The 26,524-nt window shown below is 38.1% G+C and overlaps 1 protein-coding gene across 1 annotated transcript; it reads right to left on the reverse strand.

The window, feature by feature from the left end:
* Positions 1–397: 397 nt before the first annotated feature.
* Positions 398–21,195, reverse strand: LOC121294743 (otoancorin-like). Its single transcript, XM_041218799.1, has 26 exons — positions 21,090–21,195; positions 16,978–17,070; positions 15,643–15,677; positions 15,202–15,362; positions 14,149–14,294; positions 13,533–13,636; positions 13,022–13,155; positions 12,582–12,690; positions 11,916–12,131; positions 11,536–11,706; positions 10,678–10,827; positions 10,152–10,207; positions 9,912–10,017; positions 9,307–9,413; positions 8,815–8,953; positions 8,352–8,548; positions 7,590–7,683; positions 6,984–7,161; positions 6,535–6,725; positions 5,930–6,079; positions 5,432–5,586; positions 5,032–5,168; positions 3,597–3,694; positions 1,732–1,814; positions 1,560–1,606; positions 398–1,360 (listed from the first exon to the last, which is right to left on the reverse strand). Exons 2-26 carry the CDS (start codon positions 17,036–17,038, stop codon positions 1,278–1,280), a joined length of 3,108 nt encoding a protein of 1,035 aa, XP_041074733.1. The 5' UTR covers positions 17,039–17,070; positions 21,090–21,195; the 3' UTR covers positions 398–1,277.
* Between the last annotated feature and the right edge of the window lie 5,329 nt (positions 21,196–26,524).

Here is a 26,524-nt window from a genome sequence, read left to right on the forward strand (position 1 = left end):
GGAGGAGTACATCTCTCTAATAACAATATACAGCTAACAAAATAATTGGTAATTAAGGCTTTGTAAATAGGTATTTTCTTGAAACAAAACCTAACCTGAAACGCTCAGCGGCTTCATTTTTGATAGCTTTTTTATTTTATGTTTATCTTTATTTTTATTTTTTAAACTAAAGCATGGACAGTGTTTAAGGACACTATCTAAATTATTTTACTAATCCGGTAAAATACAGACGAGGTAGACGATTGTATTTTGAGGATGCAGCCACCAGATGGCGGTAGAGAACCGTGCTGTAAAAACCATGCAGTGGCAACGCTGTTACCAAACAGGCAAATAGAAAGAGACTAACCATTAACACACAACAAGAGATCCCAGAGACATCACTCTGGGTGGGTTAAAGTTAATTTATTTAAAAGTTTAATGCAAAGTATTTCAAATAACAAATAGTTTCTCATTCAAATGAAATTAGACATGAACTAAAACATAACAATGCCATTTCATTTTGGCAGATTGTGGTATCCAATTTGAATTATGGTATAGCTAACCTTTAACGAAGTAAACAAAATAAACAACCCGTGAAAATAAATCGATAATTGCAAGTACTGTATTTTCTGTTAACCTAAGCATCAATTATCTGTACTGTAGGCTTGTTTTCTGTGCTGTATTAGGTACTCATCCCAGTCATACAGTAGAGTTGTATAGCTTTTTAGACCTTTCAATTATTAAATGTTACAAAGCTATTTACAGCCCCCCCATAAAATAGACATTCTAGCTCTAAATATTAATATAGCATGAAAATCAGATAATCTGTAAAACTATGTTCTTGTCTTCGATATTAAAAATACATGCAAGGGCAGTTTTTTATTATTTAAACTACATAAAAGTAGAAATTGTAGATTAAAAATGTAAACTGTATTTGACAGGCTTTTGTAGGCAAATCAGAAGAGAATTCATTCAGGTTGAAGAGTTTTCTGGCTTTAAACATAAGGCAACGGTTCTTCAGAAAGTGATGCGTTTCTTCATTGATTCCATACCCTTGTTTAATCTACTAACAGCTACCGACATGTGTGCAGTGCTTAAAATAAACTTACAGGGGATTTCTAAATGTAGGGTCACTTGACAGATATTGAAGTAATATTCTATAACTGTTACGACACAATTCAAGTCAGATTGTGTTGCTAAAATGATCAGAACACCCAATGAAAGAAAACTCTGTTTGACTAGGTGGTGGGAGACACAGGGCTATTTCTTGATGTTCTGGACGTGCCGAGCCTTGTTGGTTAAAGTAGGTTCAGGGTCAGCAGGGTCAGAATCAGGGTGACTGCAGCAAATGCTGGGCTTATTTTGTGTCCAGCAGAATATGCTACAAAAGAAAAAAGAAATGTAAGTAAAATCAGAAAATCCCTTATTCTTCAATCTGCCAACGATTTACATGAAGTGTCTCTAATTACTGTGTATTTACATAGTAGTTACTTAGTAAATACCTGTGTACTTACACATAATTACAATTCATCTACTTGATTAGAAAAAGCTTCTAGAAAGAGCGTTCAGAAATGCCTCACCAGGATTGGTTGCTCCAGCGTTCTCATTCAAGGCCTGCAGTTTCAATGTATCCAGCTGTGCCTTCTGGTCACTCGAGACAGCGGCGAAATTATCAGTCCCAAGGTTTCTCAACTGCTCTAAGGAGAGGCTCTGCAACAAGCAAAACCACAGCTAAACTAGACCCTTTTCAATGTATCCAGCTGTGCCTTCTGGTCACTCGAGACAGCGGCGAAATTATCAGTCCCAAGGTTTCTCAACTGCTCTAAGGAGAGGCTCTGCAACAAGCAAAACCACAGCTAAACTAACCAAGCTGGGCACGCTATACCACTGTATCAGCAACCCTAACCCTAACCTCTAACCAAGCTGGGCACGCTATACCACTGTATCAGCAACCCTAAACCTAACCTCTATACAAGCTGGGCACGCTATACCACTGTATCAGCAACCCTAACCCTAACCTCTATACAAGCTGGGCACGCTATACCACTGTATCAGCAACCCTAACCCTAACCTCTATACAAGCTGGGCACGCTATACCACTGTATCAGCAACCCTAAACCTAACCTCTATACAAGCTGGGCACGCTATACCACTGTATCAGCAACCCTAACCCTAACCTCTATACAAGCTGGGCACGCTATACCACTGTATCAGCAACCCTAAACCTAACCTCTATACAAGCTGGGCACGCTATACCACTGTATCAGCAACCCTAACCCTAACCTCTATACAAGCTGGGCACGCTATACCACTGTATCAGCAACCCTAAACCTAACCTCTATACAAGCTGGGCACGCTATACCACTGTATCAGCAACCCTAAACCTAACCTCTATACAAGCTGGGCACGCTATACCACTGTATCAGCAACCCTAAACCTAACCTCTATACAAGCTGGGCACGCTATACCACTGTATCAACAACCCTAACCCTAACCTCTATACAAGCTGGGCACGCTATACCACTGTATCAACAACCCTAAACCTAACCTCTATACAAGCTGGGCACGCTATACCACTGTATCAGCAACCCTAAACCTAACCTCTATACAAGCTGGGCACGCTATACCACTGTATCAGCAACCCTAAACCTAACCTCTATACAAGCTGGGCACGCTATACCACTGTATCAGCAACCCTAAACCTAACCTCTATACAAGCTGGGCACGCTATACCACTGTATCAGCAACCCTAAACCTAACCTCTATACAAGCTGGGCACGCTATACCACTGTATCAGCAACCCTAACCCTAACCTCTATACAAGCTGGGCACGCTATACCACTGTATCAGCAACCCTAACCCTAACCTCTATACAAGCTGGGCACGCTATACCACTGTATCAGCAACCCTAAGCCTAACCTCTATACAAGCTGGGCACGCTATACCACTGTATCAGCAACCCTAACCCTAACCTCTATACAAGCTGGGCACGCTATACCACTGCATCAGCAACCCTAACCCTAACCTCTATACAAGCTGGGCACACTATACCACTGTATCAGCAACCCTAAACCTAACCTCTATACAAGCTGGGCACGCTATACCACTGTATCAGCAACCCTAAACCTAACCTCTATACAAGCTGGGCACACTATACCACGGCATCAGCAAGGCACAAGCATGGTACAGGTAAAATCAACAGCAGGAATGTGTCATTCTCTGTTACAGGGATTGCAAACAAAGCTGTCAAGCAAAAGTCTAAAAATGTTCTCTGGGAGAAGAACTCACATTAAATCAAGTAAGGCAATTTGACAATAAACAGGTTTAAACTGGTCATCTTTTAAATTGTGAAAGAGGCTGTTTATCTTTTGGTCAAACCTCTGTTTTACATTGAGACGTGTCTGGAACTAGAAGCAATGTTAAAAGGGAGGTTTTCTTACTGTCCATGCTAAAGTAAAATTCCCAAACTGGTTGTTAATTGAAAGTGTTCTTTTTTTCTTTCGTGTTCACACTTTTGCACAGAGAAAGACCCAAATATTAAAACGAAAGGTCGATGATAACACTTAACATTTTTTTAAAATTTTTTTTATCAAACCTAAAAACAAACAAAAACATACTTTAAACAGAGCAGGAGGAATGAGGGAGACAGCTTCTGGAGTAAGATAAGGCATCACTTTCTCTCCAAGTTTACTGATTTCACTTCCATTGAGTCCAGCTAGAATAAAAGCAGAAGAAGAAACAGAACTAAATTAATCTCAAACATTAACATTGATTAAGTTTTGATTTGGAATTCTATAGCAAATAGCTTATTTTTTTCAGTTTAATTTTAATAAGGTTAAACACAACTTATTATTAAAATAAATTATGGATGGCCCCTAAATGAAATGGCACATTACAGCTTAAAAAAAAAAAAAGAGATTAAAATCAGATTCAATATACAGGTGCATCTATTCACATACAAAGGCAGTGTTCCATTGGCATAGCTCAATTTGACTGTAGTAAAATGCACAGGTTTGCATGACTGGGGATTTGACTGGCCCTTTTTTATTATTCTGCTTGCACCTATACATATATACTTCCTAATATATATATTCAAATTGCTCACTGGCTTGGATCCCAGGGTGTCAGCTTCAACAACATTACTGGAGAGTTGGTTCCAGACCCTCACGATTCTCTGTGTAAAAAAGTGCCTCCTATTTTCTGTTCTGAATGCCCCTTTGTCTAATCTCCATTTGTGACCCCTGGTCCTTGTTTCTTTTTTCAGGCTGAAAAAGTCCCTTGGGTCGACACTGTCAATACCTTTTAGAATTTTGAATGCTTGAACCAGGTCGCCACGTTGTTCAAGACTGAATAGATTCAATTATTTTAGCCTGTCTGCATATGACATGCCTTTTAAACCCGGAATAATTCTGGTCGCTCTTCTTTGCACTCTTTCTAGAGCAGCAATATCCTTTTTGTAGTGAGGTGACCAGAACTGAACACAATATTCAAGATGAGGTCTTACTAATGCATTGTACAGTTTTAACATTACTTCCCTTGATTTAAATTCAACACTTTTCACAATGTATCCGAGCATCTTGTTGGCCTTTTTTATAGCTTCCCCACATTGTCTAGATGAAGACATTTCTGAGTCAACAAAAACTCCTAGGTCTTTTTCATAGATTCCTTCTTCAATTTCAGTATCTCCCATATGATATTTATAATGCACATTTCCTGCATATATATATATATATATATATATATATATAATATATATATATATATATATATATATATATAATATATAACTAGATATTATATAATGGATACTTTATTCCGTATACATTTCCTTAATATATCATTTGTTGCCTGTTTAAGTGTATTTGATTGGCTCAGTTATAAAGATGAGGGACGACTTTTCCTGTTAATGGATTTATTGAATACCTGCCGATAAATACTTCTGATCACAACTATATCGAATAACAGATAAGTCACAATTAATGGATATTGTAAGAAATAAATACTGGAACGGTTAAATTAATTTGGCTTAAAACAAAACTCTGAGGCTCTTACCCAGTGTGGTCCCCAAGGATTGGACAACATCCTCGGACCAGGTGTCTGGAGAGCCAAAGGTACTTATTGCTTTATTCTTTAAAGCAGTCAGGACATTGCTGGGGCACTGAAGCGCTCCAATATTGCTTGCGGCAGTACTGTCATGCAAAGAGAAAAAGACAAAATGCATTCATTTCATGTATTTCTTTTTTTCGGAATCCCACATGTGTGGCTCAAGACAGGGAGGCAGACTACAGAGCCCACCTTGTGGGCAAAACCTTCTTAACAACATCTGGCTGCAGAAACGGCGCTTCACAGCACAGCAGTGCCTTCGAGGAGGAAAGCTACTGGTTTAGTCAATCACTTCTATTCGTGGTGTTATTCTCTTTGAGTTTCTCAATCTATCTAGTGAATGAATTACCTGTATTCCGTATTGCTGATGTTTCCTATTTGTTCAGCGCTAAGCACACAGATGAAGTAGCGCATTCCCACCAGGTCACTGCTAGTCAGATTGCTCGCTGGCTTGGTTTTCAGGAAGTTCTCAGCTATGCTCTTTGCTTGGGATTGCGTTGCTGGCTGTGAGACATAAAAAAAACAAAACAAAAAAAAAAAAAAAAAAAAAAAAACTGTAGACAATTCCTTACAAACAACGTTTCACTAAAATTCCTTTGGCAGATTTCTAATGGCCAAGGACTGTAGAGTTCACCCCTTTACTGTGCCCATGTGATTTGCTAGTGTACAGCATCAGAAAATGGATGAAAATCAGACATGTGTTGTTAGGGCCTGCTTTATATTAACTGCAACCCAGTAATTAGTGTCATTAATGATTTGGTTAAGAATAGAGCAAGGCCTATGCAGTTACTATGCCAATGCACCAAGAGTGCAGACTGTTGTGTATTAAAGGGAAGGTTGCACTCACACTGAGCCAGTCCTTGCTTTCACCGACCGCAGACAGCATATCGATATCCGGAGTAGCAAAGTAGTCGTTGACTTCGTCTTGAGAGAAAGCCAATGCGATTCCCTTCAGGCTGGTGATCTGTTTCACCAGATCTGCTTTCTGACTGTATACCTTTGGACAGAAACACAGGGTTACAGTGCCAGCCTGAAGGCATGTTTACAATAGTAATGCCAAGCATCATTCTAAACTTACGTGCAAAGAAAAAAAGTTCAAGAAATGAAATTCAAGTCAATGTTTTGGCTAGTGCCTTCAGCCTTTTTAGGCACTAGCTGATGATTAAGGCACTTGTCAAAATAGTTTGTCTACTTTTGTCTTAAGTGCATGTATACCTGATAAGCTACTTTGGAAAGCACAACCCCCTTCTTTGAAATACCATCTCATTACAGCACCAGGTCTACCCCAACCCTAATCTCGACCTCAACCCTAACCTTAACTCAACCCTAACTTTTACCTCAATCATAACCCTAACCTTAAATCACAATTTTATCTTAATTGTAGATTAGTCATCAAGGAAAAAAAAAACTAAAATAAAAACTAAAGAAACAAAAGAAATTGAAACTATGTACCTGTAACGCCTTCTCTTTCAAGGCGGTGAGCTGTTCCATGCTGAATCCCTTCACGGAGGCTAAGATATCCAGAGTGTTGGTGAAGGTGTCTGTTGACATGCACTGTAGCTGCACAGGGGAGAGCGCTGCGCATCCGGCATTGAGAATTTGTATTTGATCCGTAGTGGGCGGGGTAACACCGCTGCAGTTCACTGCAATAAAAAAAATAGCACTACAGCAGTTTACAAAAATCACTAGCGGAGCAACATCAGCAGAGAGGATCAAGACAGGGTTAGCATCAACAAGAACTTGCAGGAATCCCCTGTATGTTTAGGGTAGTTCGATAACTTGGATTTTCTATAGGGTTGTGATTGAAACTACCTGGTAATGACATTGCACAGTCCACGCAATTCAATAACTAGCTTATACATTAAGGATTTCTTATTCAATGAAAGTGATGCGCACTGTACCTGCTGCTCGCTTTCTCCTTTTGCCGGAGGGTGTTGCTGCTGGATCTCCGAGGACCATTTTGGAGAATGCTTTGCTCACAATGTCCATTTTGGGAGTGAAGTCCAAATCTGGGGCTACAAATCCCTCTGGTTTTATCACCCGAGACAGAATGTCTCCAAGGACTACTCTGATGTCAGCCTAGGCAGTCAGAACAGTATCATGGGGCACATTCTGGTGCAAGTACAGTGTTAATTTCAAGCCACAAGTTATACAGATCCAGGTGTAATGGTTAGTCAAGGACAAAAAAAGTGTTACCAGAACATATCAGACAGGAAAACTTTGAAACGTAAATGCAAGGAATATAAATGGAAATCTCTTATGAACTATTATTCTTCAGGAAACAGTTTAATTAACAGATCTTTAGGAATGCACAATAGATGTAAGCACAGAAAAAGGGTTAGGGTTATAGCATACAAAAAGATGTACACATTAAGTAGACTGTAACTATGCACAATGACATTGCAGTTATGTGTAAGTACCCATGTAGTTGATAAGTAACTACTATGTAAAGGCACAGTAATCAGAGACACTTCATGCACAGTGTTACTGATGTAAGATATGCTTACGGTGGGTTGGAGCTTCTCCAGTTGTGTTGAATTAAACAAAGACAGCAGGGATTGAAGCTGATTGAGAACATCAGGAGTCCAGGTGGAGGAGTTACTGTGTGAAAAATCAGCAGCATCAGCAACCAGAACCATATCTGTTATTGATCTGTTACACCTCACAACGGTATAGATCTGTTACACGTCACAATGGTATAGATCTGTTACACCTCACAACGGTATAGATCTGTTACAGCTCACAATGGTATTGATCTGTTACACCTCACAATGGTATAGATCTGTTACACCTCACAATGGTATTGATCTGTTACACCTCACAATGGTATAGATCTGTTACACCTCACAATGGTATTGATCTGTTACACCTCACAATGTATTGATCTGTTACACCTCACAATGTTAATGATCTGTTACACCTCACAATATTATTGATCTGTTACACCTCACAATATTATTGATCTGTTACACCTCACAATGTTATTGATATTTTACACCCCACTATAATATTGATATGTTACACAGTACAATATTATTGACATGCATTTTTTTTTTGGCCATGCATCACCACACTGCATTCTTTTGCCACGGTACATGGCAGTGCATGTTTACAAATGCGAGAAGTTCGGATCACAAGTAGACAAGTTTAATGAAACTGTCACATTTAGGGAGATGAAATAACTCATTCTAAGATGCTGTTATTCGTCAGACCGTGTGTCTTGATCATCTGATTAACCTATCGAAAAAGACCAGCTCTGCATTTCATACCCGTATGTAGCTGTTATCTTGCTGGCGAGCGACTCTTTCATTTTGCCCTCGAATTTGCCACAGTCTTTAAGCTTGTCGATGGCCTCTTGGAAAACGTCGGTTCCCATGTTATCAAAGTCCTTTGAGTTGAAGTAGCAAACAGCAAGACCCAGATCACGGACCTGGCTAGCATTCAGGGTTATGGTATCATTAAGTTTCTGGAATGGGAAACATGAGTGAGACAACATACATGTGTTGGAGAAGCTCACTGCAGCAGGCTCTTTCGTGTCTATAGGTATAAATAGGATCTTTAATCTCCCTTAACACCCAGTTAATGTATGAACTGAGTTCTGGCCCCACCTCAAATCTACATCAGAGTTTTCTTCTAAGCTCTGCTAAGCAATGATTAAAACCCAGACATGGTAACGCAAAACCGCATAAAAACACTGAAAGGGGTTTGTAAGCAAACACTGAAGTAGCCTACTAGGCAGCTTTTGATGAATGTGAGTATCTCCTGTCGTCTTGGAGAGCTCCTGGACAGGAGCTTTGGGTTAGCCTGAGCCAGGAGGGACACTACTGAAGAACAGGAGGTGCTTGGGATCTTCATCAGCTCATCAAAAGACCTGCAACAGAACGAGGAGTCTTACAGCCTGGTTCAATTCACTAGTCTAGCTGGAGGGAAATGATCCATTGGGGGAAATGATTCATTTCTACTTGGATACATATTTTATGAATAACACTGGTCATGTTTTAACTGTACCAGATTGCTGTTTACATTTGCTCTGTTAATTGAATACACTGGTGATTGCCTTAAAGTTTAGCTCAAGCTAAGCTAAGACTGCCCACAGTTTTCTAAATGGCTTGGGCAAAGTAATGCATTTCAGAACAATGATGCTGCTTTCTGACATGCTTCCAGTAACACACAGACAGGGAAAGACATATTTTTATACAAAACACGAATAACATTGTAACTTACTTTAAGGACAGGAGAAAACTAGGTGGAATCTGGGTTATTTCAACTGCTGTCAAGGCAGTCAATGTCTTGTTTAAGGCTTTAGAATAAGCAGCAGCAGCACAGCGAACCTAGAGGTGAACAAAGGCTCCAGTTACTTGTGAATGCAGTCAAAATGTGAGATAAGCCGATCACATAATGTTAAACTGAATCACGCAAAATAAAAAGCCGTTACAAATAGTTGCAGCAAGGATGGCCACGGCGCCATCTCACAGTGCCACAGTAGCCCTGAAGTCTTGCTTCCAACAACTTGGTGTCTCCGCCTGGCAATTTCTATTGCTTTTTCAGCTCCAAGTTTTAAGTGCATTTGAGGAGCAGCCATTAAGGAGTGCTGATACTTGTACTCGTAATTGCCTTTAAGAAGGTTTTAAATAAAGCTTCTTTCCCTCACCTTTACAATCGAGCACCAATCAATGGCAATTCATTTCTGCTCTGAGTGTTCTGAAAGACTACTGGAAACGATTTTTTTCTTTCATCCAGGGCGCTGTCATCTTAACTGCCGTACTGAGGCTGTAAACTAACAGTGATATACAGTAATACATTCTCAGTATGTCTTGCACTGCACCTACCTGGTCACGGGTAATTTTTTCATTTGCAGCCAGAGCTCTCAGGTTATCCACAGACATGCTTTCTATGTTACTGCAAGTCAGACCAGTCACAGCGTCCCACAGTTTTCTGTAATAAAAGAAAGAAAGGAAAATTCATGTTGCCAGTATGTACTGCATGTAAGCATAAATAAAAATGGTACAAATGAATCATGACCCACTACAGATGTAGCGTTAAACATATTTAAAAAACAAGTCTCTCACTTAATGTCTTCGGGAGTCTTAAGATTCTTAAGGATTGTCTTAATGATGACTAAAGCCTGAAAAGAAAACATGGAAAGATATTTTACTGCGTGTGTGTGGGAAGCATGTTCTTATGCAATGTTGAAAGTGCCAGGACTTGTTTTTAAACTCAGTTTAATACGACAGCTTTGCAACACATAGCTTGTGATTCTTTAATGAGATGCTATCAATTCCAGGACATAGGCAAACACAATATTCCAATTTTTTAAAAAAAAAATGTCCAATTAATTTTTTTAATGTAATGCACAGGATTTTGCTGGAAAGGGACACTGTATTACAAAAGATTATCAGTTCTGACCATCTTAACTACATGTATGTATCACATTTCTACAAATGTCAATCTTTGATGAAAGTTACAGAATTGTACCTTGATAAGTCTTAAAAAAAATATATCATCTAGTCCGAATCAACATGTACTGCCTGGTTGGGTGATGCTTTTCATTAATTTGGTTTTACAGACAGAAAAGTTACGGCGCTCGCTCTTTACCTGTCCCTTGTTCCAGGGAATGGGTTTATCAAGGAAGTCCAGAGTCAGCGTGCCCACAGTCGCGTTCTTCAGTGTCTGAGAGGAGATTTCACTCATCAATGTGGGTGGCAGCTCTTTCAAAGCTTCATTGATGGATTTGTCCTTCAAGATCTGCAGGGGAGAGACAGTGTCACGATAACTGATAATTCAACATGGAGCTCGGAGTTGTGTGGAAATGCTTGAAAAAAAAGGAGTTGAAATATTTAAGCTCTAATCCTAGAGTGCGTGAATCAGATCTTTATTTTAACCTTTACTCGGTAACTGTAAACAGCTCCCGTTCAAACGATGTATCTCTGTATGTACTGATAAACATTTCTGAGTGATGGAATAAACCTTAGCAGAGCTTGCAAGGTTTTCTGGCAGGAAATCTCATTAATACAAGCGCCTAGTACATTAATTGGTATAAGATAGATGAACCTACTTCGCAAACTCAGTCCTGCCATGCTTTCGAATGACTTCCCTAACCAGCACCACCTCACTCCCAGCCTTGTCGTATACTCCTCTGCCTAATAGTTTTTGTTGAACATGTCGCATAGATTTATTATTTTATTGTTTGTTTTTTAGCAGGTGGTAACGGGATGATGCTCTGCTCCAAAAAAATTTCTCAACTTGTTTTTCTCTAACTATTGTTTGGGTTCAGTGTTTTTGAAAATCTGTAAGATTTTGTATTATAGTAAAGGTTGCTACTTAATGCAAGATTGCCCTGACTGAATTATTAGTAATCTAATAAAGAGATCTTAAAGGGTTTAAAACCCAAAGAGATTATATATATATATATATATGTGTGTGTTCAATATGTATAATATATAGTGTACGTACGGCTCTGACAATCGTTTTTTTCTGGATGGGCTGCATGGACTCTGCAGATTGTGCGACATCCTGGGATTTAAAGGCCGCAAGCAGTTCACTGCTGTTCAGCTTGCCCAGGGCCTTGCTATCCAAAGCACTGACCAGGCTGCCCAACTTTTTAAGGCCCTCTGCACTCTGGGTCTGAAAAAAAAAAGGTTTTATTCACATGCCTGTATAGTACGATAATATGAGCTAGATTCACATAGCTTTTTACTCTAAATCGTCATAAAAGCGAAAAAAAACAAACACGCACAATAAACTTAGCGACCCAGATAGAAAAACTGTACTTTGTGCCCTGCTGTATTGCAGTTAACTGTATAAGGATGTTGTTGTCTTGTATGTTTGCTTACATCTGCTGTATCAAGGACTTTTTCCAGCAGTGCTTTCTTCTGTCCCTGGGACCAGCCTTTGACTTTTGTAAGTTGGTCCAGAGATTCCTGGATGGCTTTTTTGCTAAGGTTGCCCAGCTGGCTCACACTGAAGCCCACAGCTGCGTCCCCGAGATTTTTCAGGTCGTCTGCATTCATACTGCCTGCTGGCCTCGACTTCATGAGATTCTGGTACACCTGCAGAGGAGAGAGGCTATAAATAAGAACAGCGAAAATGATGCATTGCAGCTTAAACCCCATGACACTTCAGTGGTCTGCTGTTACTGTAGATCTTAATCCCCTTACTCTAAAAATCATAAATCCATTCTACTGCAGAACGTGGTACTGTATAAACCCTATAAGTGTTTATACCATAATAACTGATTGTTGCAATGCAGTCATAAGAACATGTAAAGACACATGCTCTGTTATATGTTATATGTATCTATAGATAGTAACTTTTTTTAAATGCATGTAGTTAATGTGTGGAGTTTGATTCTCACGAGCACAGTGTTCTAAGTGTATGCGTAAATACTACTACTGAATGGTAAAGACAGTGCAGCAGCATGCACCTGGATTTTGAAGTGTGTCCTGGAAACTCTTTAATACATGCATGTGATTTGACTGGATGAGGGCACAGGTACTTACATTTTTCACATCTCCACTGCAGTTCTTCAGCTGCATCATCAGAGCGTCGATGGCAGATTGATCCAGTTTACCAGCAAAAGGGGGAAAGAAGCAAGCCATCTGTCCAAGCCTGCAATAAAAAAAAGATAAAGCCGCCTACAATCCCAGCTCCTGTTGTAGACCCCCTTCTCCACAATAAACCCACTACAAAACATTTTTAAACCGCATAACTAACTAAAGGTTAAATACATACAATTTAACATTCCAATATATTTTGCACCATTCAAAAAATCTAACCATGAATAAATTTGGTCTGTAAAACTGCATGCAAATGTTATGCAACAAGGACCAAGCTATTCATCATCTCCTGTAGCTGGTGTCTTGATATCTTGACCTTTTTGTATTGCTATTAGTATTATCGCTAGTTCATTTATCATTAGCTTCAAATAGGTTATCCTTACTTTGGGATCTCGTTTTTATCTGTTATGTTGACGTTGCACTTTTGGAGCCCCTGAAATAAGAAGTTGGCTTGTGCTGAGTTAAGGTCGTAGAATTTGTCAAAGGGTCCGGTGACATTGCTGTACAAACTGCAGAGCTGTGGAAAAGCAAATACAACGAAATATGAACTTCTTTAAAAATACTTAAATACATGGGTGAATGATGCACAAAACCAGAGCCTTTTATGTAGGAGTGACTGGAAGAGTCCTGATACATCACACTAATAACTGGTGCATTTGGGTTACATTATCAGATAAAGTAAACTATAGGGTTTTGCTAGTGTAGTGTAAGAAGTGCACACTGTACAAGTGCTTTTTAAAGTCATGCAATTTTTGTAGCGCGACCAGAACATCTTCTAACGATGCATGAAATGTGACGATTGTGTGTGAATGAGCTGTTCAGTGGTTGTGTTTATTGCACGGTATTATTTGAAGTGCAAGCGCTCAATGACGCTGTAGGTGTGCATTTACTTACACTGTTGACATTCCCTCCAATGTCCTTGATGGCAGAAATGGGAGCTTGTAAAAGAAAACGGCCCAGCAATTTAAGAACATTCACGGTGATCCAATTGGATTTGCCTGAAAAAAAACCCAACAACATAACCATTAGAAATACAGAACAGTTCTCTTTTCTTCAATTCATACTTCCATTTACCTGGAAGTCAAAACCATAGGCAATTATATTATACATGTTCATTTATATAAGCACTCGGAAGTTTAAGCAGAGCAATCCCAATGATACTGTGTGCTAGGTTCTCAAAGCTATTTACTCCAAAACGTCAGTAGCATGAAATTATTATAAAGCAATAATACACCCAATGAGGTTATCAAACCAGAAATACTCAACTCAGACATTTGATGCCAGTGAATGTGACAATGTGAATGTTCAGCATGGGCAGAACATTCACATTGTCACTGCTGGTGCTGTCCCTGCAACCAACCAACCAATCAATGAATCAAAGCAACCACACGTGAAATAAAGACAGTTGTTCTGTTGGTTCACTTTAAACACTTTTTCAGAACCAAAAGAGGGCTCTGTGTAGCACCATTTTACAGAACTTCACCATTGACCCATTTTCCATTGAACGTACCTTTCTCTTGGTCTGGCATGTCATTTTTCCCAGGTTTGTCACTAGGCTTCCCATCTTCCTTACTGTACATTTTTTCAATCCACAAGTAAACCATTTTTCTGGTGCCAGGGTTCAGATCATCATACACCTCATTCAAGGCCTTCATTCTGGAGAGCAAACGCAGGCTGGTTTACAGACTTGTGTGGTTTGCATGGTTACCCTTGTACAAGTTCACCACTGTATTTTTACACAGTATTTGTGCAGTTTTCCCATTTGAATAAATAGTGGCTAAATATGGTTATAAATATGATTTGTGAAAAGTAACAATTACTTGAAAATATTTAAATACAGATCGCAGAAAGTAACTATTATTTGAAAATATTTAAATATGGTTTATGAAAAGCAATTATTATTAAAACTATTTAAATGTGAGTAAAGTAGTTGAAATGCATTGATATACTTTAAACTCTTCATAAATATGTAAACATCACATTTATTATTATCCTGCATTCTACGCAGGTTAAGCCTTGTCCTTGTTAACCACTCAATTACCTTTTGTAAACTGCTCTATTTCAGATAGATTTCATTTGATCAATTAATTGAAATATTTGAATATTTTATTTCAGTGGGTAAATATTTGAACACAATGAAATATCTTTAACCTCTGGTTTAATGGCCTGTTTTGAAGTTATTGAATTGAACATGTTTAGCATTTTCCTCGTTAGAAATCCTCCTGAACCACCATGTGTTAATTGCAAGACTTAATCCATAATCATACATTTAGGGTAATAATTAAGTTTTAGTTCTTAATTATTCATTAACTAGTAGAGAATAATTGATTTACATTATATTTCAAATAACAAAATGTTTTAATATTTTCAAATAATATTTGACTTTGTGCAATTAATATTTGAATATTTAAAAACCAAATGGATTTATTAGAGCATATATATTTATTTCAACTATTTGAAATACAAATAAAATATCAAATACAACTACATTTGTCCCAGGTCTGGTAGGTAGTAAAAGCACAGAGAGGCCAGTGTTTCGTAGCTGAAGGTCTGCTCTACTCACAAATCTGCCACAGCGCTGGCGTTGACGGACTGGTTGAATGACATCACACAGCCGCTCGACAGCTTGGGGAGATTCTTGCTGTTGGTCTTGAGGAAAGAAATGAAGTTCGAAGGCACTGTCAGCTGATTCGACAGAGTCTCCTCCCACCCTGAACATCTTCCCTGCAAATCATAGGAACAGAATATAAATACCCCCATCCCCCAAATAATTTATTCCCGTGTTTGATGGGATTGTGTTGTTGCTTATTCTGTTAGTTTATCTTTAATTGTACTGCACAGCCTGCTGTTCTGCACAGAGTATGTCCAAGGGTCTAAATTTTAAATGTATCAGCTGCTGTGTTAAGGAAATAAGGTTTCATCTATCTTATACCAATTAATGTACTAGGCGCTTGTATTAATGAGATTTCCTGTATATAAAATGCATTTTCCAGCTGTCACTTACTGTCGATTTGTTCTCTTCCTTATTGGGGTTTTGACCTGGAAATTGAAAATGTATTTGTTAAGTTAGGCTATAACTGTAGATATCATACAGATGTCATGCAAAATTAAGAAATACAGTGGAAACTAATTGTATAGCGCCATCCTGGTACCTTGCATACTCTATCAAGCAAATTAAATGGACAAGGCTTGTTGAACCTGTTCATTAGCAGAGAACATTCAACAACTACGGATATGAAATGTATACAAATACTCTGATGGAAATTTTGTTCCACGTCTCAGTTCCACTTCCATAAAGCTTTGGGGAATCTGTCCAGAAGCACTTTTTGCTAGGACAGTTAATAAGCATGGCAAAAAAAATAAAAATAAAATACACACACACACACACACATTATATATATATATATGTGTGTGTGTGTGTGTGTGTGTGTGTGTGTGTGTGTGTGTGTGTATATATATATATATATATATATATATATATATATATATATATATATATATATATATATATATATATATATATATATATAAGATAATATATATATATAAGGATTATCTGATTCTACTATAAGGAATTAGAAGTTCAATTTTGCTTAGAAACTTTATCTTAGTATAACTACATATTCTACCATTTATAAAGTAAAATCAATAAAAGTCAATCTTTTTCTTTCACAATTAAATGCACAGGGTTGTGTGGCTACTGCAAGCAGCCTGACTGAGGACTGGTTTTCCTTGTTTGCTATAGCCAGTATGCACAAGAGAGGGGAATGCAGTGTTGCTTTATGATTTGTTGGAGTGGGTTCCTCTTTGTAACTGAAGCCCTTGCTTGTGTGTAATTTAATATTTCTTTGTATCACTTCCCGTCGCTGTCTGCGTAGCACAGGCAGATGAGACTGAAGTGGTGTTCTGAAGTATGTGTCAGATTAGAATGGGAGTAGGTGGGGAGGTATTATTATGCAAGAGTAGCTAGGGGAGAGGCAGTGACACAGTCCCATTCATGCGGAATTTCATGAATTAATTGTTTTCTGTTGGAAGGCTCTTGTCTCATAGAATGCTGCTAACATTATCTGTCTAGGTGGTGAAGACAACACAATGGACATGTTTCACATTGACGTGTTCTCACTGCGCAGTTACGCAGCCCTTCTTAATCATGCACACAAACACCTACGCTGGATTATCTCTTTCCTCATTAAAAGTGGGTTATGTTATGAGACAACTCCGTAGAATGCAAGGGGCATGTCAACACTAGAGCCAGCCCAGCCCCATGTTACACATGACAGCGAGCTTCTCACGGGAACAGGAAAGCTGAACACAAAGGAAAGCACTTTGCCGCACTTACCTGCTGATGTGTTCACAAGGCACAAGCAGCAAACAGCCACACAAAGAGTGGATAGGCCCATGGCTGGAACTGAAATGCGACTGTCCTTTTCTCCTGCAAAATTAAATCAACAAAAACAAGTCTATTTTGAAACGTACTGTTGGTTTTATCTGTCATGATGTTTCTTTATTTAATAGCAGTGTTATGCCACAGGCAGGGTCATGCAAATTGCACAATAGAATGTTCCATGTTGTTTGAATGCTGGGACATGTATTTACTTGTTCACTCGTGGGTGAGCGAAAACAAACAGCCTTTCTGTTTCCCCTACAGTTGTTTGAAAGGCTTTGCTTTTTAATTTCTGTGATTGCAAAACTTTACAATCCTTCCCTGTGTTTTCCAATGCTTTCAGTGTGCCATATTATTTTTTGTTATGCTTTTAAACTTTTGTAAGGGCTGTGTCCTGCCAATATTATCTCACATTATATATATATATATAGTTTTGTTTTGCTCTGGAGAATTATTATTATGGCTAATTTAACAGGGGGAAAAAAGAGCAAAAAAAAAAAGAACTAAGCAAATAAAATAAAAAATAACTTTTCTCATCAGTGAGCTTCTATCAAGGATGTTAGACATAGATTTCTATCTTTCTAGTTCCCTAGGAAGTGTATGGAACTATGCATGTAAAACAGTTCCAGTAAAAACTTTGATGCGTCACAGTTGTTCTCAGTCTCACATGGCATTTTTGTCAGTAGATGCAATCTGGAACTACATGGGCTGCTCAAATGGGTTGTGGATTTTACTTTATCAGATCACCAGAACTGATATATGAAACCGCAGATTTGTACTGTCCACACTTCAGCTGTAAGCTCACAGGATCCTGTTTTGCAATCATTAGTCATCATGTAAATATCATGTAAATGTAAATAAATATTGCAACCATGGTGCTATTGTTAAGATGTTTTCTTGGAGCTAGATTCACAAATCATCATTAGCACAATGTAACTTTTCTCAACGGAAACAAACAGAAATAATAACCCTAAAAGGAATAACCAGCTCAAGCCCCTGAATGAAATGGCTGAATTGTTTATTGCTGTTTTCGTCCATTTATTGGGTGTGTTTATTTTTTATTCTGAAAAAATGGGGTAAAGACAATTTGGAGTAAAGCGCTCTAAGGGCCTCCTTTACTAAAGGTCTTAATAAAAGTAGCCATAACACGCGTCTTAAAACTATGCATAAGTTCCTATTTACGAATGTGAATGCCGCTTATTAAGACGAGTGCTATGGAAATCATTAGCATATTAACACGTGTGCTATCACAGAAGATAAGGCGCATCTTAACGAAATGACGACATAGGGGCCACTAACTATAAAGGAATGAGCAGAGCTTGAGAGATGCAGTTGTCAGTTCTTGACTGTCCCTAAATATATGTATTAATTACTGTATAACGGCATTCGAAAGGCAAGATTGCAAGATACACACACACACACACACACACACACACAAAGTTACATAATAAATACAAAGTTAGAAACAATCCTACCTAGACACCGTCATGGCTGTGCAGTACATAGAAAAAGCATTTCGCTTATGCTGTATAGTATTAGTAGTCTGTTCTTTTTAGAGTAGATCAGTCTGCAGCTCTGAGGCTACATTTGTGAAAATGTAACTACAACAAAGTATGGAGTTGGCATTTAGACCAGGTGGCATATTTTAGTGATCAGCGCTTTTCTGTGCATTGAAATGCCGTTCACGTGTTTTACAACGTGCATCTCGCCAATATTGCAAGAAATGCACAGGTAATAATAACTAAGAGTAACTATACTGTACATAGTGTACTCTGTAATCGAGTGTAGCTAGACAAATAATCATTTTGTACAGAAAAGTGCAAATCGGTTACGCTTGAAGGTACAGAATTTTACAGAAGTTAAGCAGAAAAGCATAAGGTATCGACCACAGTGCCAGCCGACACATACAATTGTATAGCTGTTACCAAATCGTGTGAAAAAAAGCGTGCAGATGTGTGATTTACACTTCCTTTTTATATTATGTTCTCTTGTGATTGTAAACCCAATTTCCCGTTTTTATTTGTATTACTTTTTATTTATTTATTTATTTATTTATATGTTTGTTTGTAAACTATTCAGCCGACCATATTCACGCAAAATCATTATTTTTGCGTAAGAAAAATTTTTGGTCAGAACGAATAAATGTCGCTAAGACAGCGATTCTGATGTGCAGTATCGTACATACATATACCTGTACCTTTAAGACGGATCTCGGCTTGTAACCCCTGCTTTGCGTCAGGACTCTCTAGCACGCGATTTAAGGTGTGCTTCAAGGTTAGCACAGTTTAGTAAATATCGCCTGACTGTCATTAGCCTCATTAGTACTCTCTTGCCACTTCATTTGAATACAAAATCATGCATTTTGCATATTCAACAGATGCTAATATACCCACCGTGTTATTTTCAGTGCGTGCTAATATACATCTTACGCTTTAAATCGCGCTTTATCTTGGTTAATAAATACAGCATTATCTAGCGTGAGCCTTATCCTCTGTTCTCTAGTTAAGATTTAGTTTCCATTGCAAAATTATCATTAGGAGGTATTTTACTCATAGCTCTTACTCCCTTTTTGGAAAGAAGAACAACTTTTAAATTTTAGACGTCAACAACAACTATGCTTCTCAGTGTTAGGTTTTGTAATTCAAGAATTGTTTGTTTGCCAGATTTGTAACATTAACATGGACATTTCTGCTATCATAATATGGCATATTTTAAATAGGAATACCGATATCCAATTATCCCGTATAAAATTTATTCCTTATGATATAATATCATATATATATATATATATATATATATATATATATATATATATATATATATATATATATAGAGAGAGAGAGAGAGAGAGAGAGAGAGAGAGAGAGAGAGACTGTAGAACCCTCTACACCCTCTAGTGTACTCGAAATAAAGTCTTCAGCGAAAGTAAGAGAGTCCTCTCACCATGTCCTTATGTCATGGAATTAAGTTTTTGGAAGAAGAAGAGTTACGTCGTCATGTTTAAATACAAATTATTATTATTATTATTTTTTTTAACGTAAATAACATGAGGCAGCTGCATTTTATGTTTACTGCTGTGGTATATTTATACTGTGATACCAACCTAAATAATGTGCATCTTTTAACAAAAAAATCCACCACTGTAAGAAGTCCCACACATTTGAAACTTGAGAAAAAAAAAAAAAAAAACCTGTTTGAAGTTTCTTACATTCTGTTATTCTTATATGAAATGAAGAAGGAACAGGTCTAAGGTGCCTTAAATACAGATTAGAGGAGTCTGATGCACACCCATGTAGAGTAACCAAAGCAGAAATAAAAAACTCATACCACACATGTAGTGGCTTGTTAGGACCCCTGCTTTGTTTCGTATTCATTTTAAAATTAGATTTGGTGTTCAAGTAAGTTTTTCAGACTCTTGCTCTGTTATTAAACTTTAAAAAAGGACAATCCTTACACTAATACAATAAATCCTGTTTAATGCAACCCCTTTGCAAACATGCATTCTGATTGAAATCGATGGTCCTTTTTTATATATATAATCAGGTATGTTTTCTAAATACACACAGTAGAATCCTTATTTACATTTTGGAGAAAGTCAAATGAATGCAATCCTTTGAATTACAGGATATACTTGAAGATGTTCTTCGACTGTATGCCTTGTAAGTGTTCAAATTGTATTTGGTACCTTTGTATTTATTTTTAGGTGTATTTATAGATTTCGCAGTACCTCTGTAATTCAGTACACTGTATAATCCAGCACAATTTTCTGGTCCAAAGCTTTTACTGTAACTTCAGTTCTTTAAAAGGTTTATGCCTATTAGTCAGTAGCAATATGAAAATTCAAAGAATTCCCAGTATGTTCAATTGAAGACACTGAGTCAAATTCTCAGAGTTCTTTACTCAAAATCATAATTAGTGGCTAAATTAAATGGCTGCATTGTTTGTCGGGAAGAAAATTGGTCAAGACAATTTGGTAAATGGGTTTGACATTCTAATCTTTGTACAAAGAGTTTTCAAATAATCAGTCAACACATCTGCACAGGTTACAACAGTTTGCTTTGTCTTACCTGTGACAGCACAGCGTGGAGTTCTGGAAGAGTTCTGAAGGAAGAGGAGTTCTCACCTGGTGTATATGAGGAGAATGAGAAGGGTGTGTTCATATATCTCTCTCAAGCTCTCTCACCTGTCTCTCTCTCACTTCTCTCTCCTTCTCACCTCTCTCTCTCTCACCTCTCTCTCTCTCACCTCTCGCTCTCTCTCTCTCTCTCACACCTCTCTCTCACCTCTCTGTCTCTCTCTATCTGTTTCCTCTACTCCAACAACTGTTAATTTCAACCAAAGGGAGATCTATGGATGAGGAAATAACCATAAGATATTTGCTGTAATGGTACTGTAATCCTGCAAAATTGTCTGGCTTTTTAAAATGGAGAATTGTAATAGCTTTTTTCCACCTGTAATTGGGTTTTTCTGCTGTGCCTTGACCCAGAACAGGTGTATCATCTATGTCTATCAATGAAAACTTTCCATTGCATTATGTTCCATTGTTACTCTTGTTTGAGGTTTAAAATAAGCTTTGATCATTGCTTTCTGTGTGTTTAAAAATACTGAGAACATGTTTGTCTTTCTTCAATTACATTACCAAAGGTTTGGCAACTGCTGAAAAACTATTCTAGATGACATTTTCAGAAGTATTTAACAGTGATGTAAAGGTTTACTCATTAGGTGAAGAATATGTTTAATTATTTTTTTGTGCTTGTGTATGTAATTTCAGTTCATCACAATTACCAGTTGCTCCATATTTACATTACAGAGATGTTAAAAAGAACATGTGGTAATTCAGTGGTATTGAATTTCACGGAAGCAACTGTCCAACAGCAACAAAGATTCCCAGATACATAAGAAGTCCCAAGCAGAAATACAGTGTGATACGCACAGCACAGACAAGGGACATATAGGAAGTAAAACTACTTCCAAACATATTGTCTTTCCCATTTAAAGAACAAAACAACAAAGTAGAGCTGTTTTGCTCTAGGCTTCAATCATTGTGTAACACACTCCTGGCATCTCTTAAGTAAGGAGTAACACAAAGGAAAGCAACAGCTGTAAATGTATAAGACTAGCAGGAGCCAGTTTAGCTGCAGTAATTTACATTTTAATTCTGAGGATACCCATAGTAAATGCACAGCGAAGTGTAGTAATGTATTGTGAAATCATGGTAAAGCAGAAGTAAGCATTGTAACGCACAGAGAGGTATGGTAAGTTAGAATAAATAAATAAACATGTACAATTCCTTAGCAACATGTGGAATGTGCTGGGGATGCCACTAAACATGTACCTGCATGAAGCAGTTACTTGTCGAGGTAAAAAAAAAAAAAAGAATTTGGTTTTACTGGTTTTACTGATTAACATCTGGACTGAAGAAACTGAAAAATGTTACTTGTACTTTAATAATTTATTTCAAGAACACTGGCTGTTAATTTAAGTTATACAAGCAGAGTGCAGCCATGATGCAGTTCCACAGAGGCTCCACTTCAGCCCGAGGGCGGCTCTGCTAACCCAATTCAATGCTCCCTATGTAAGGGGTTTGCAGAAGAGGTCATTTGCTGGCTCATTAGTTCAGAGATGTTAGTAGCAGACCTAACACAAGCTGAGGGTGTTTGCCATTCGCTTCAACAGATGGTGCTGTCACCACAGCTATAGTTTTAGCAGGCATCCTGAGCAAACTGTGTTCCAGCGTGTCTGATCTGTACCTACGACAGAAAGGTGGGTTTCTTTGGAGGGGGTGGAATGTTACAGCCAGCTTTTGAGTCCTATTATTCCAGCTGCACAACGTATGGGACCCCCATCTGTACAGGCACACTGAATCTCAGTGTACGAGGCAGCGTGTGTAAGTGTGGGAGAGAGAGACAGTGATGCAATGATAAATGAAAAGGGGAGCTTGCAAGCCATAAGCCATTTCTATACAGTAATGCTGTTCATTAATATGAAGATTGTGCAAAGACTCCCAGGAGCCTGCCTGGGAATTGAGTTTACAGCTGATGGCTAGGCTTTGCAGCACCTGCTGCTAATTATTGCCTCTGGCTTGATTTTTATTATTTATTTATAGTTCTTCTATTGCTTGATCAATTTCCCCCGGGACCTGTTGATTACAAGAGAAACGCTTTTAGGATGATTGCTTTCATATCTTAATCTCACTGTTTCCCAAGCCTGTAATTTACAATGTACCAAACCAGTGCAGCAATGCACTTTATTAAATATCTTCTTCTTCTTCTTCTTCTTCTTCTTCTTCTTCTTCTTCTTCTTCTTCTTTTCTTCTTCTTCTTCTTCTTCTTCTTCTTTGAAATTATCCTAATGAGAAAATCAAAAACTTGGTGGTTTTGCTGGTGACAAGGAATACTTGTCTGAACTGGAAAACTTAAAATTTCAGGATCCAGAATTAATTTGTGTATGTAAACAATACCCACTTTGGTCAAAGAGTCTGGTAATACAATCATTTAGAAGAATAACTTTGTGTTATAGACGAACAGGTTACCTGGAGCCCAATCATGATTCTGAAAGCTCTTTTTGTGTCTACAAGGAAATTATACATTTGTTTCAAAGTCAGAGGCTTTGTGAACTCTGCCTTGGCTCATGCTCCTTGTCTCTTAGGCATACTGTGTACAGTAAATCAAGGAGCCAAGCTCATACCATATAAGCTCATGTACACATGAAGAGGTAACTGCAGCTACACGGTGATGGGGATGTGACTGTTAATGGTAGTTTAAATCACATACGCTGTGTTTCTCGCATCCGTTTCAATTTCATGAAAAATCACTTCTGCAGCTGTTTTCCAGCTCTGATCCCCATCAGTTAGATCTGAGAGAAGGTGGCAAAAAAAGTGTTGTTTTTCTGCCTTTGCAACTTTTTAAAACATTTGCACTGCTCTCCTGTGTCAGTCCAAAAAACTCAGTGGCATTCCTGCTAGAGTTTGTCAAGTTCACTGCACAGCCAGCGTTCTCGGGACAGGGGTCCAGGTGTCATTTTTAGAAGTGTCACTCCAAAGTGAATTTGACTGCCAAGACCTTATCCTGCTCATTATAACTCATTACACAGCGTTCCATCAGCACTGTCAGACTGGGAAACAAGTTGGATATGGCGTTGAATGTCCTCTCTCATGGTAGATAAACAGATTCAGGTTCCCCCAGGGAAATTCAATACTGCTTAAAATAGAAAAGACAACAATTAACATGTGCTTACAGAGGGATAGAGGACGCAGCCACTGTAGTTTACTTTACAGGTCATTCAAAAGGACCAAGAGTCCGTTTCCATGGTGCTTATTTTATTGACGAAAAGTTTTTGTTTTTGAAATGGAAAGTCAGAGTGTGTCATAACAGTGCCACAATCATCTTCCAATATGAAACGTTATACAAGAAGAACACATCACACCAATTTAAATACGAATGAACTAATCATAATTTCATCTTTAATTAATATAGAATCCATGTGAAGTCAACCTGTATTCATGCACACCAGTTAGCAGTGTGGACCAGTCCACTACTGGGAGGGCTATTTCCAGACCAGCACCAGTGCTGATAATAATAATAATAATAATAATAATAATAATAATAATAATAATAATAATAATAATAATAATAAAAAAGAATCTGATTGGCCTGCTGCCTTGCTTGCTGTAGCCCAATGGATAGGAAACTTGCCTTTGATCCCTGAGGTACTAGTGTTACAGGCAATGCTGTGTGATGCACAGCCGTTACAGATTCTATCCCTTGCAGGTGAGCTGGGATGAGGTCAAAAGGTCTAAAAAAACACAACTGCAAATGAGCCCAGTCTCCACGCTGTTACACTAGCATCGAACCCTGCATCTGAAATGAGCATCTTGAAGAAGATTATTCATATAATATCACCTTCCTTTACTAATTGCGTCCACGTGGATCGTAGTTTCTTTTTATTGACCAGTTTTGCTTCTCTGTGTTTATCTTGTGTTTTTTACATGCCAGGACGCAGGTGAGCAGCAGCAAAATTTGTATTGGGTCCCAAGTAGATGAAGCAGCAGAAATCAGAACTTGCTATGTGTAGGATTCAAAGAAGTGAGGACCCAGGTTAATGGGCATTTCTCCATTGTGGATCAATGTAAAGTCGCTGGCTACAGCCTGCATGCAGTATGAATGTTGTGTGGTAGTACCACTCCTATAATAATGATATTGCTGGGAAGACACTAGCTGAGGATAGCATTGATATTCCGAGTCTGTAGATATGCTGCTGACGGATAGTGATTATAAAAATAATATTATTTTATTGCATGGTGGGCTCCACTTCCAACATGGGAAAAGACTATCATGTAATGACCTACAGAACTAGTCCTTTTCCTTTTGTGGGAACAGAATTGGGAGCTTAATCTTTTCTGTTGTCTCTCGCGAGGGACAGTCTTTTTGGAGAGTAACATTTCAAGTTGGGCGCTATGGAAAAGGGTGATGTTAAGATTCTGCTGGTGGAGCGCTAGGTAGAGATGCCTTGGTCCATTGTTTGAGTTTAGCTCCGGGCGGTGTGTTGTAGGTGGGCGCATTATTAAACAGCGTCTAGCTGTTAAACTTTACCTGCTGTTTGAGTGGTGAGTCATTCCCTGTCAGCACTGTAATTTTAAAATAGACTACTAAATAGTGCCGCACATGATCAGGTCCACCGTAGCACTTAGAGTTGTCAAAAAGAAATGCATTTCTCTAGGTTTACAAGAAATCATTATACAAATTCAGCACAGGATTGTGTGAATCACCAAGCAGATCACATGAAATGTTAAGGAGTTGCACGTTTGAAGTTTGAGCTTCACAGATAAAAGGATGGGGATTGTCCATGAAAACGTACTAATCATTTTGACTTTTGTTGTATTGGGTATTGTTGGCATCTCAAAAGCAATGAATGCTATTCATGAAAAAGTGTCCTACTGGTAGAACCACAATCAAATACAGCTGAACCACAGTCAAATAATCACCTAATGGAGCCCGGAAAAAACCCCCCAAAAAAACATTCTTGCATGTTGCCGACAATGCTTCTGTTCTTCTGTCTTTTGATAGAATTGATATATTGTAGGATGAAAGATAAGATGGTAAATGTACTGCAGCACATCACTTAGTGGACTGCATCTGGCTTAAGTGCATATCTACCATTTGTATGATTTAATACGATTTTTGTTGCATTATGAATGGTGCATTCAAAATTTGTTGACCTTTCCCAGGCACCTTCTAGTTCAATTGCAAAGTACTATAGGTGTAGATTATAATTTGCAGCTTCTTCTGCTACTGTTTCTTTAATAGTAACCTAAAGTAATGCATATTTAAAAACATCCAGGGCATGTTCTGTTAATGACAGATTTAAAAGCTTTCAAAATAAAGTTTTTAATTTGAACACAACACAAAGTTCATATAACACAATTGGAGTATCAGCATGAGTCAGAACTGAACTATGCCCACATGTCTCAATCTGCATTGCCAAGAGAGGCTGGTTTTAGTTG

This window comes from Polyodon spathula, chromosome 19, assembly GCF_017654505.1.
Source record: "Polyodon spathula isolate WHYD16114869_AA chromosome 19, ASM1765450v1, whole genome shotgun sequence".
Taxonomy (NCBI): Eukaryota; Metazoa; Chordata; class Actinopteri; order Acipenseriformes; family Polyodontidae; genus Polyodon; species Polyodon spathula.

Coding starts and splice junctions, on each gene's coding strand:
- LOC121294743 (XM_041218799.1), bottom strand. CDS start 17,038: ATGGGCCTATCCACTCTTTGTGTGGCTGTTTGCTGCTTGTGCCTTGTG. Junction 13,156..13,532: donor TTGGAGGGAATGTCAACAGT/GTAAGTAAATGC, acceptor GCTTTTCCACAG/CTCTGCAGTTTGTACAGCAA. Junction 10,018..10,151: donor AAGACTCCCGAAGACATTAA/GTGAGAGACTTG, acceptor CTTTTATTACAG/AAAACTGTGGGACGCTGTGA.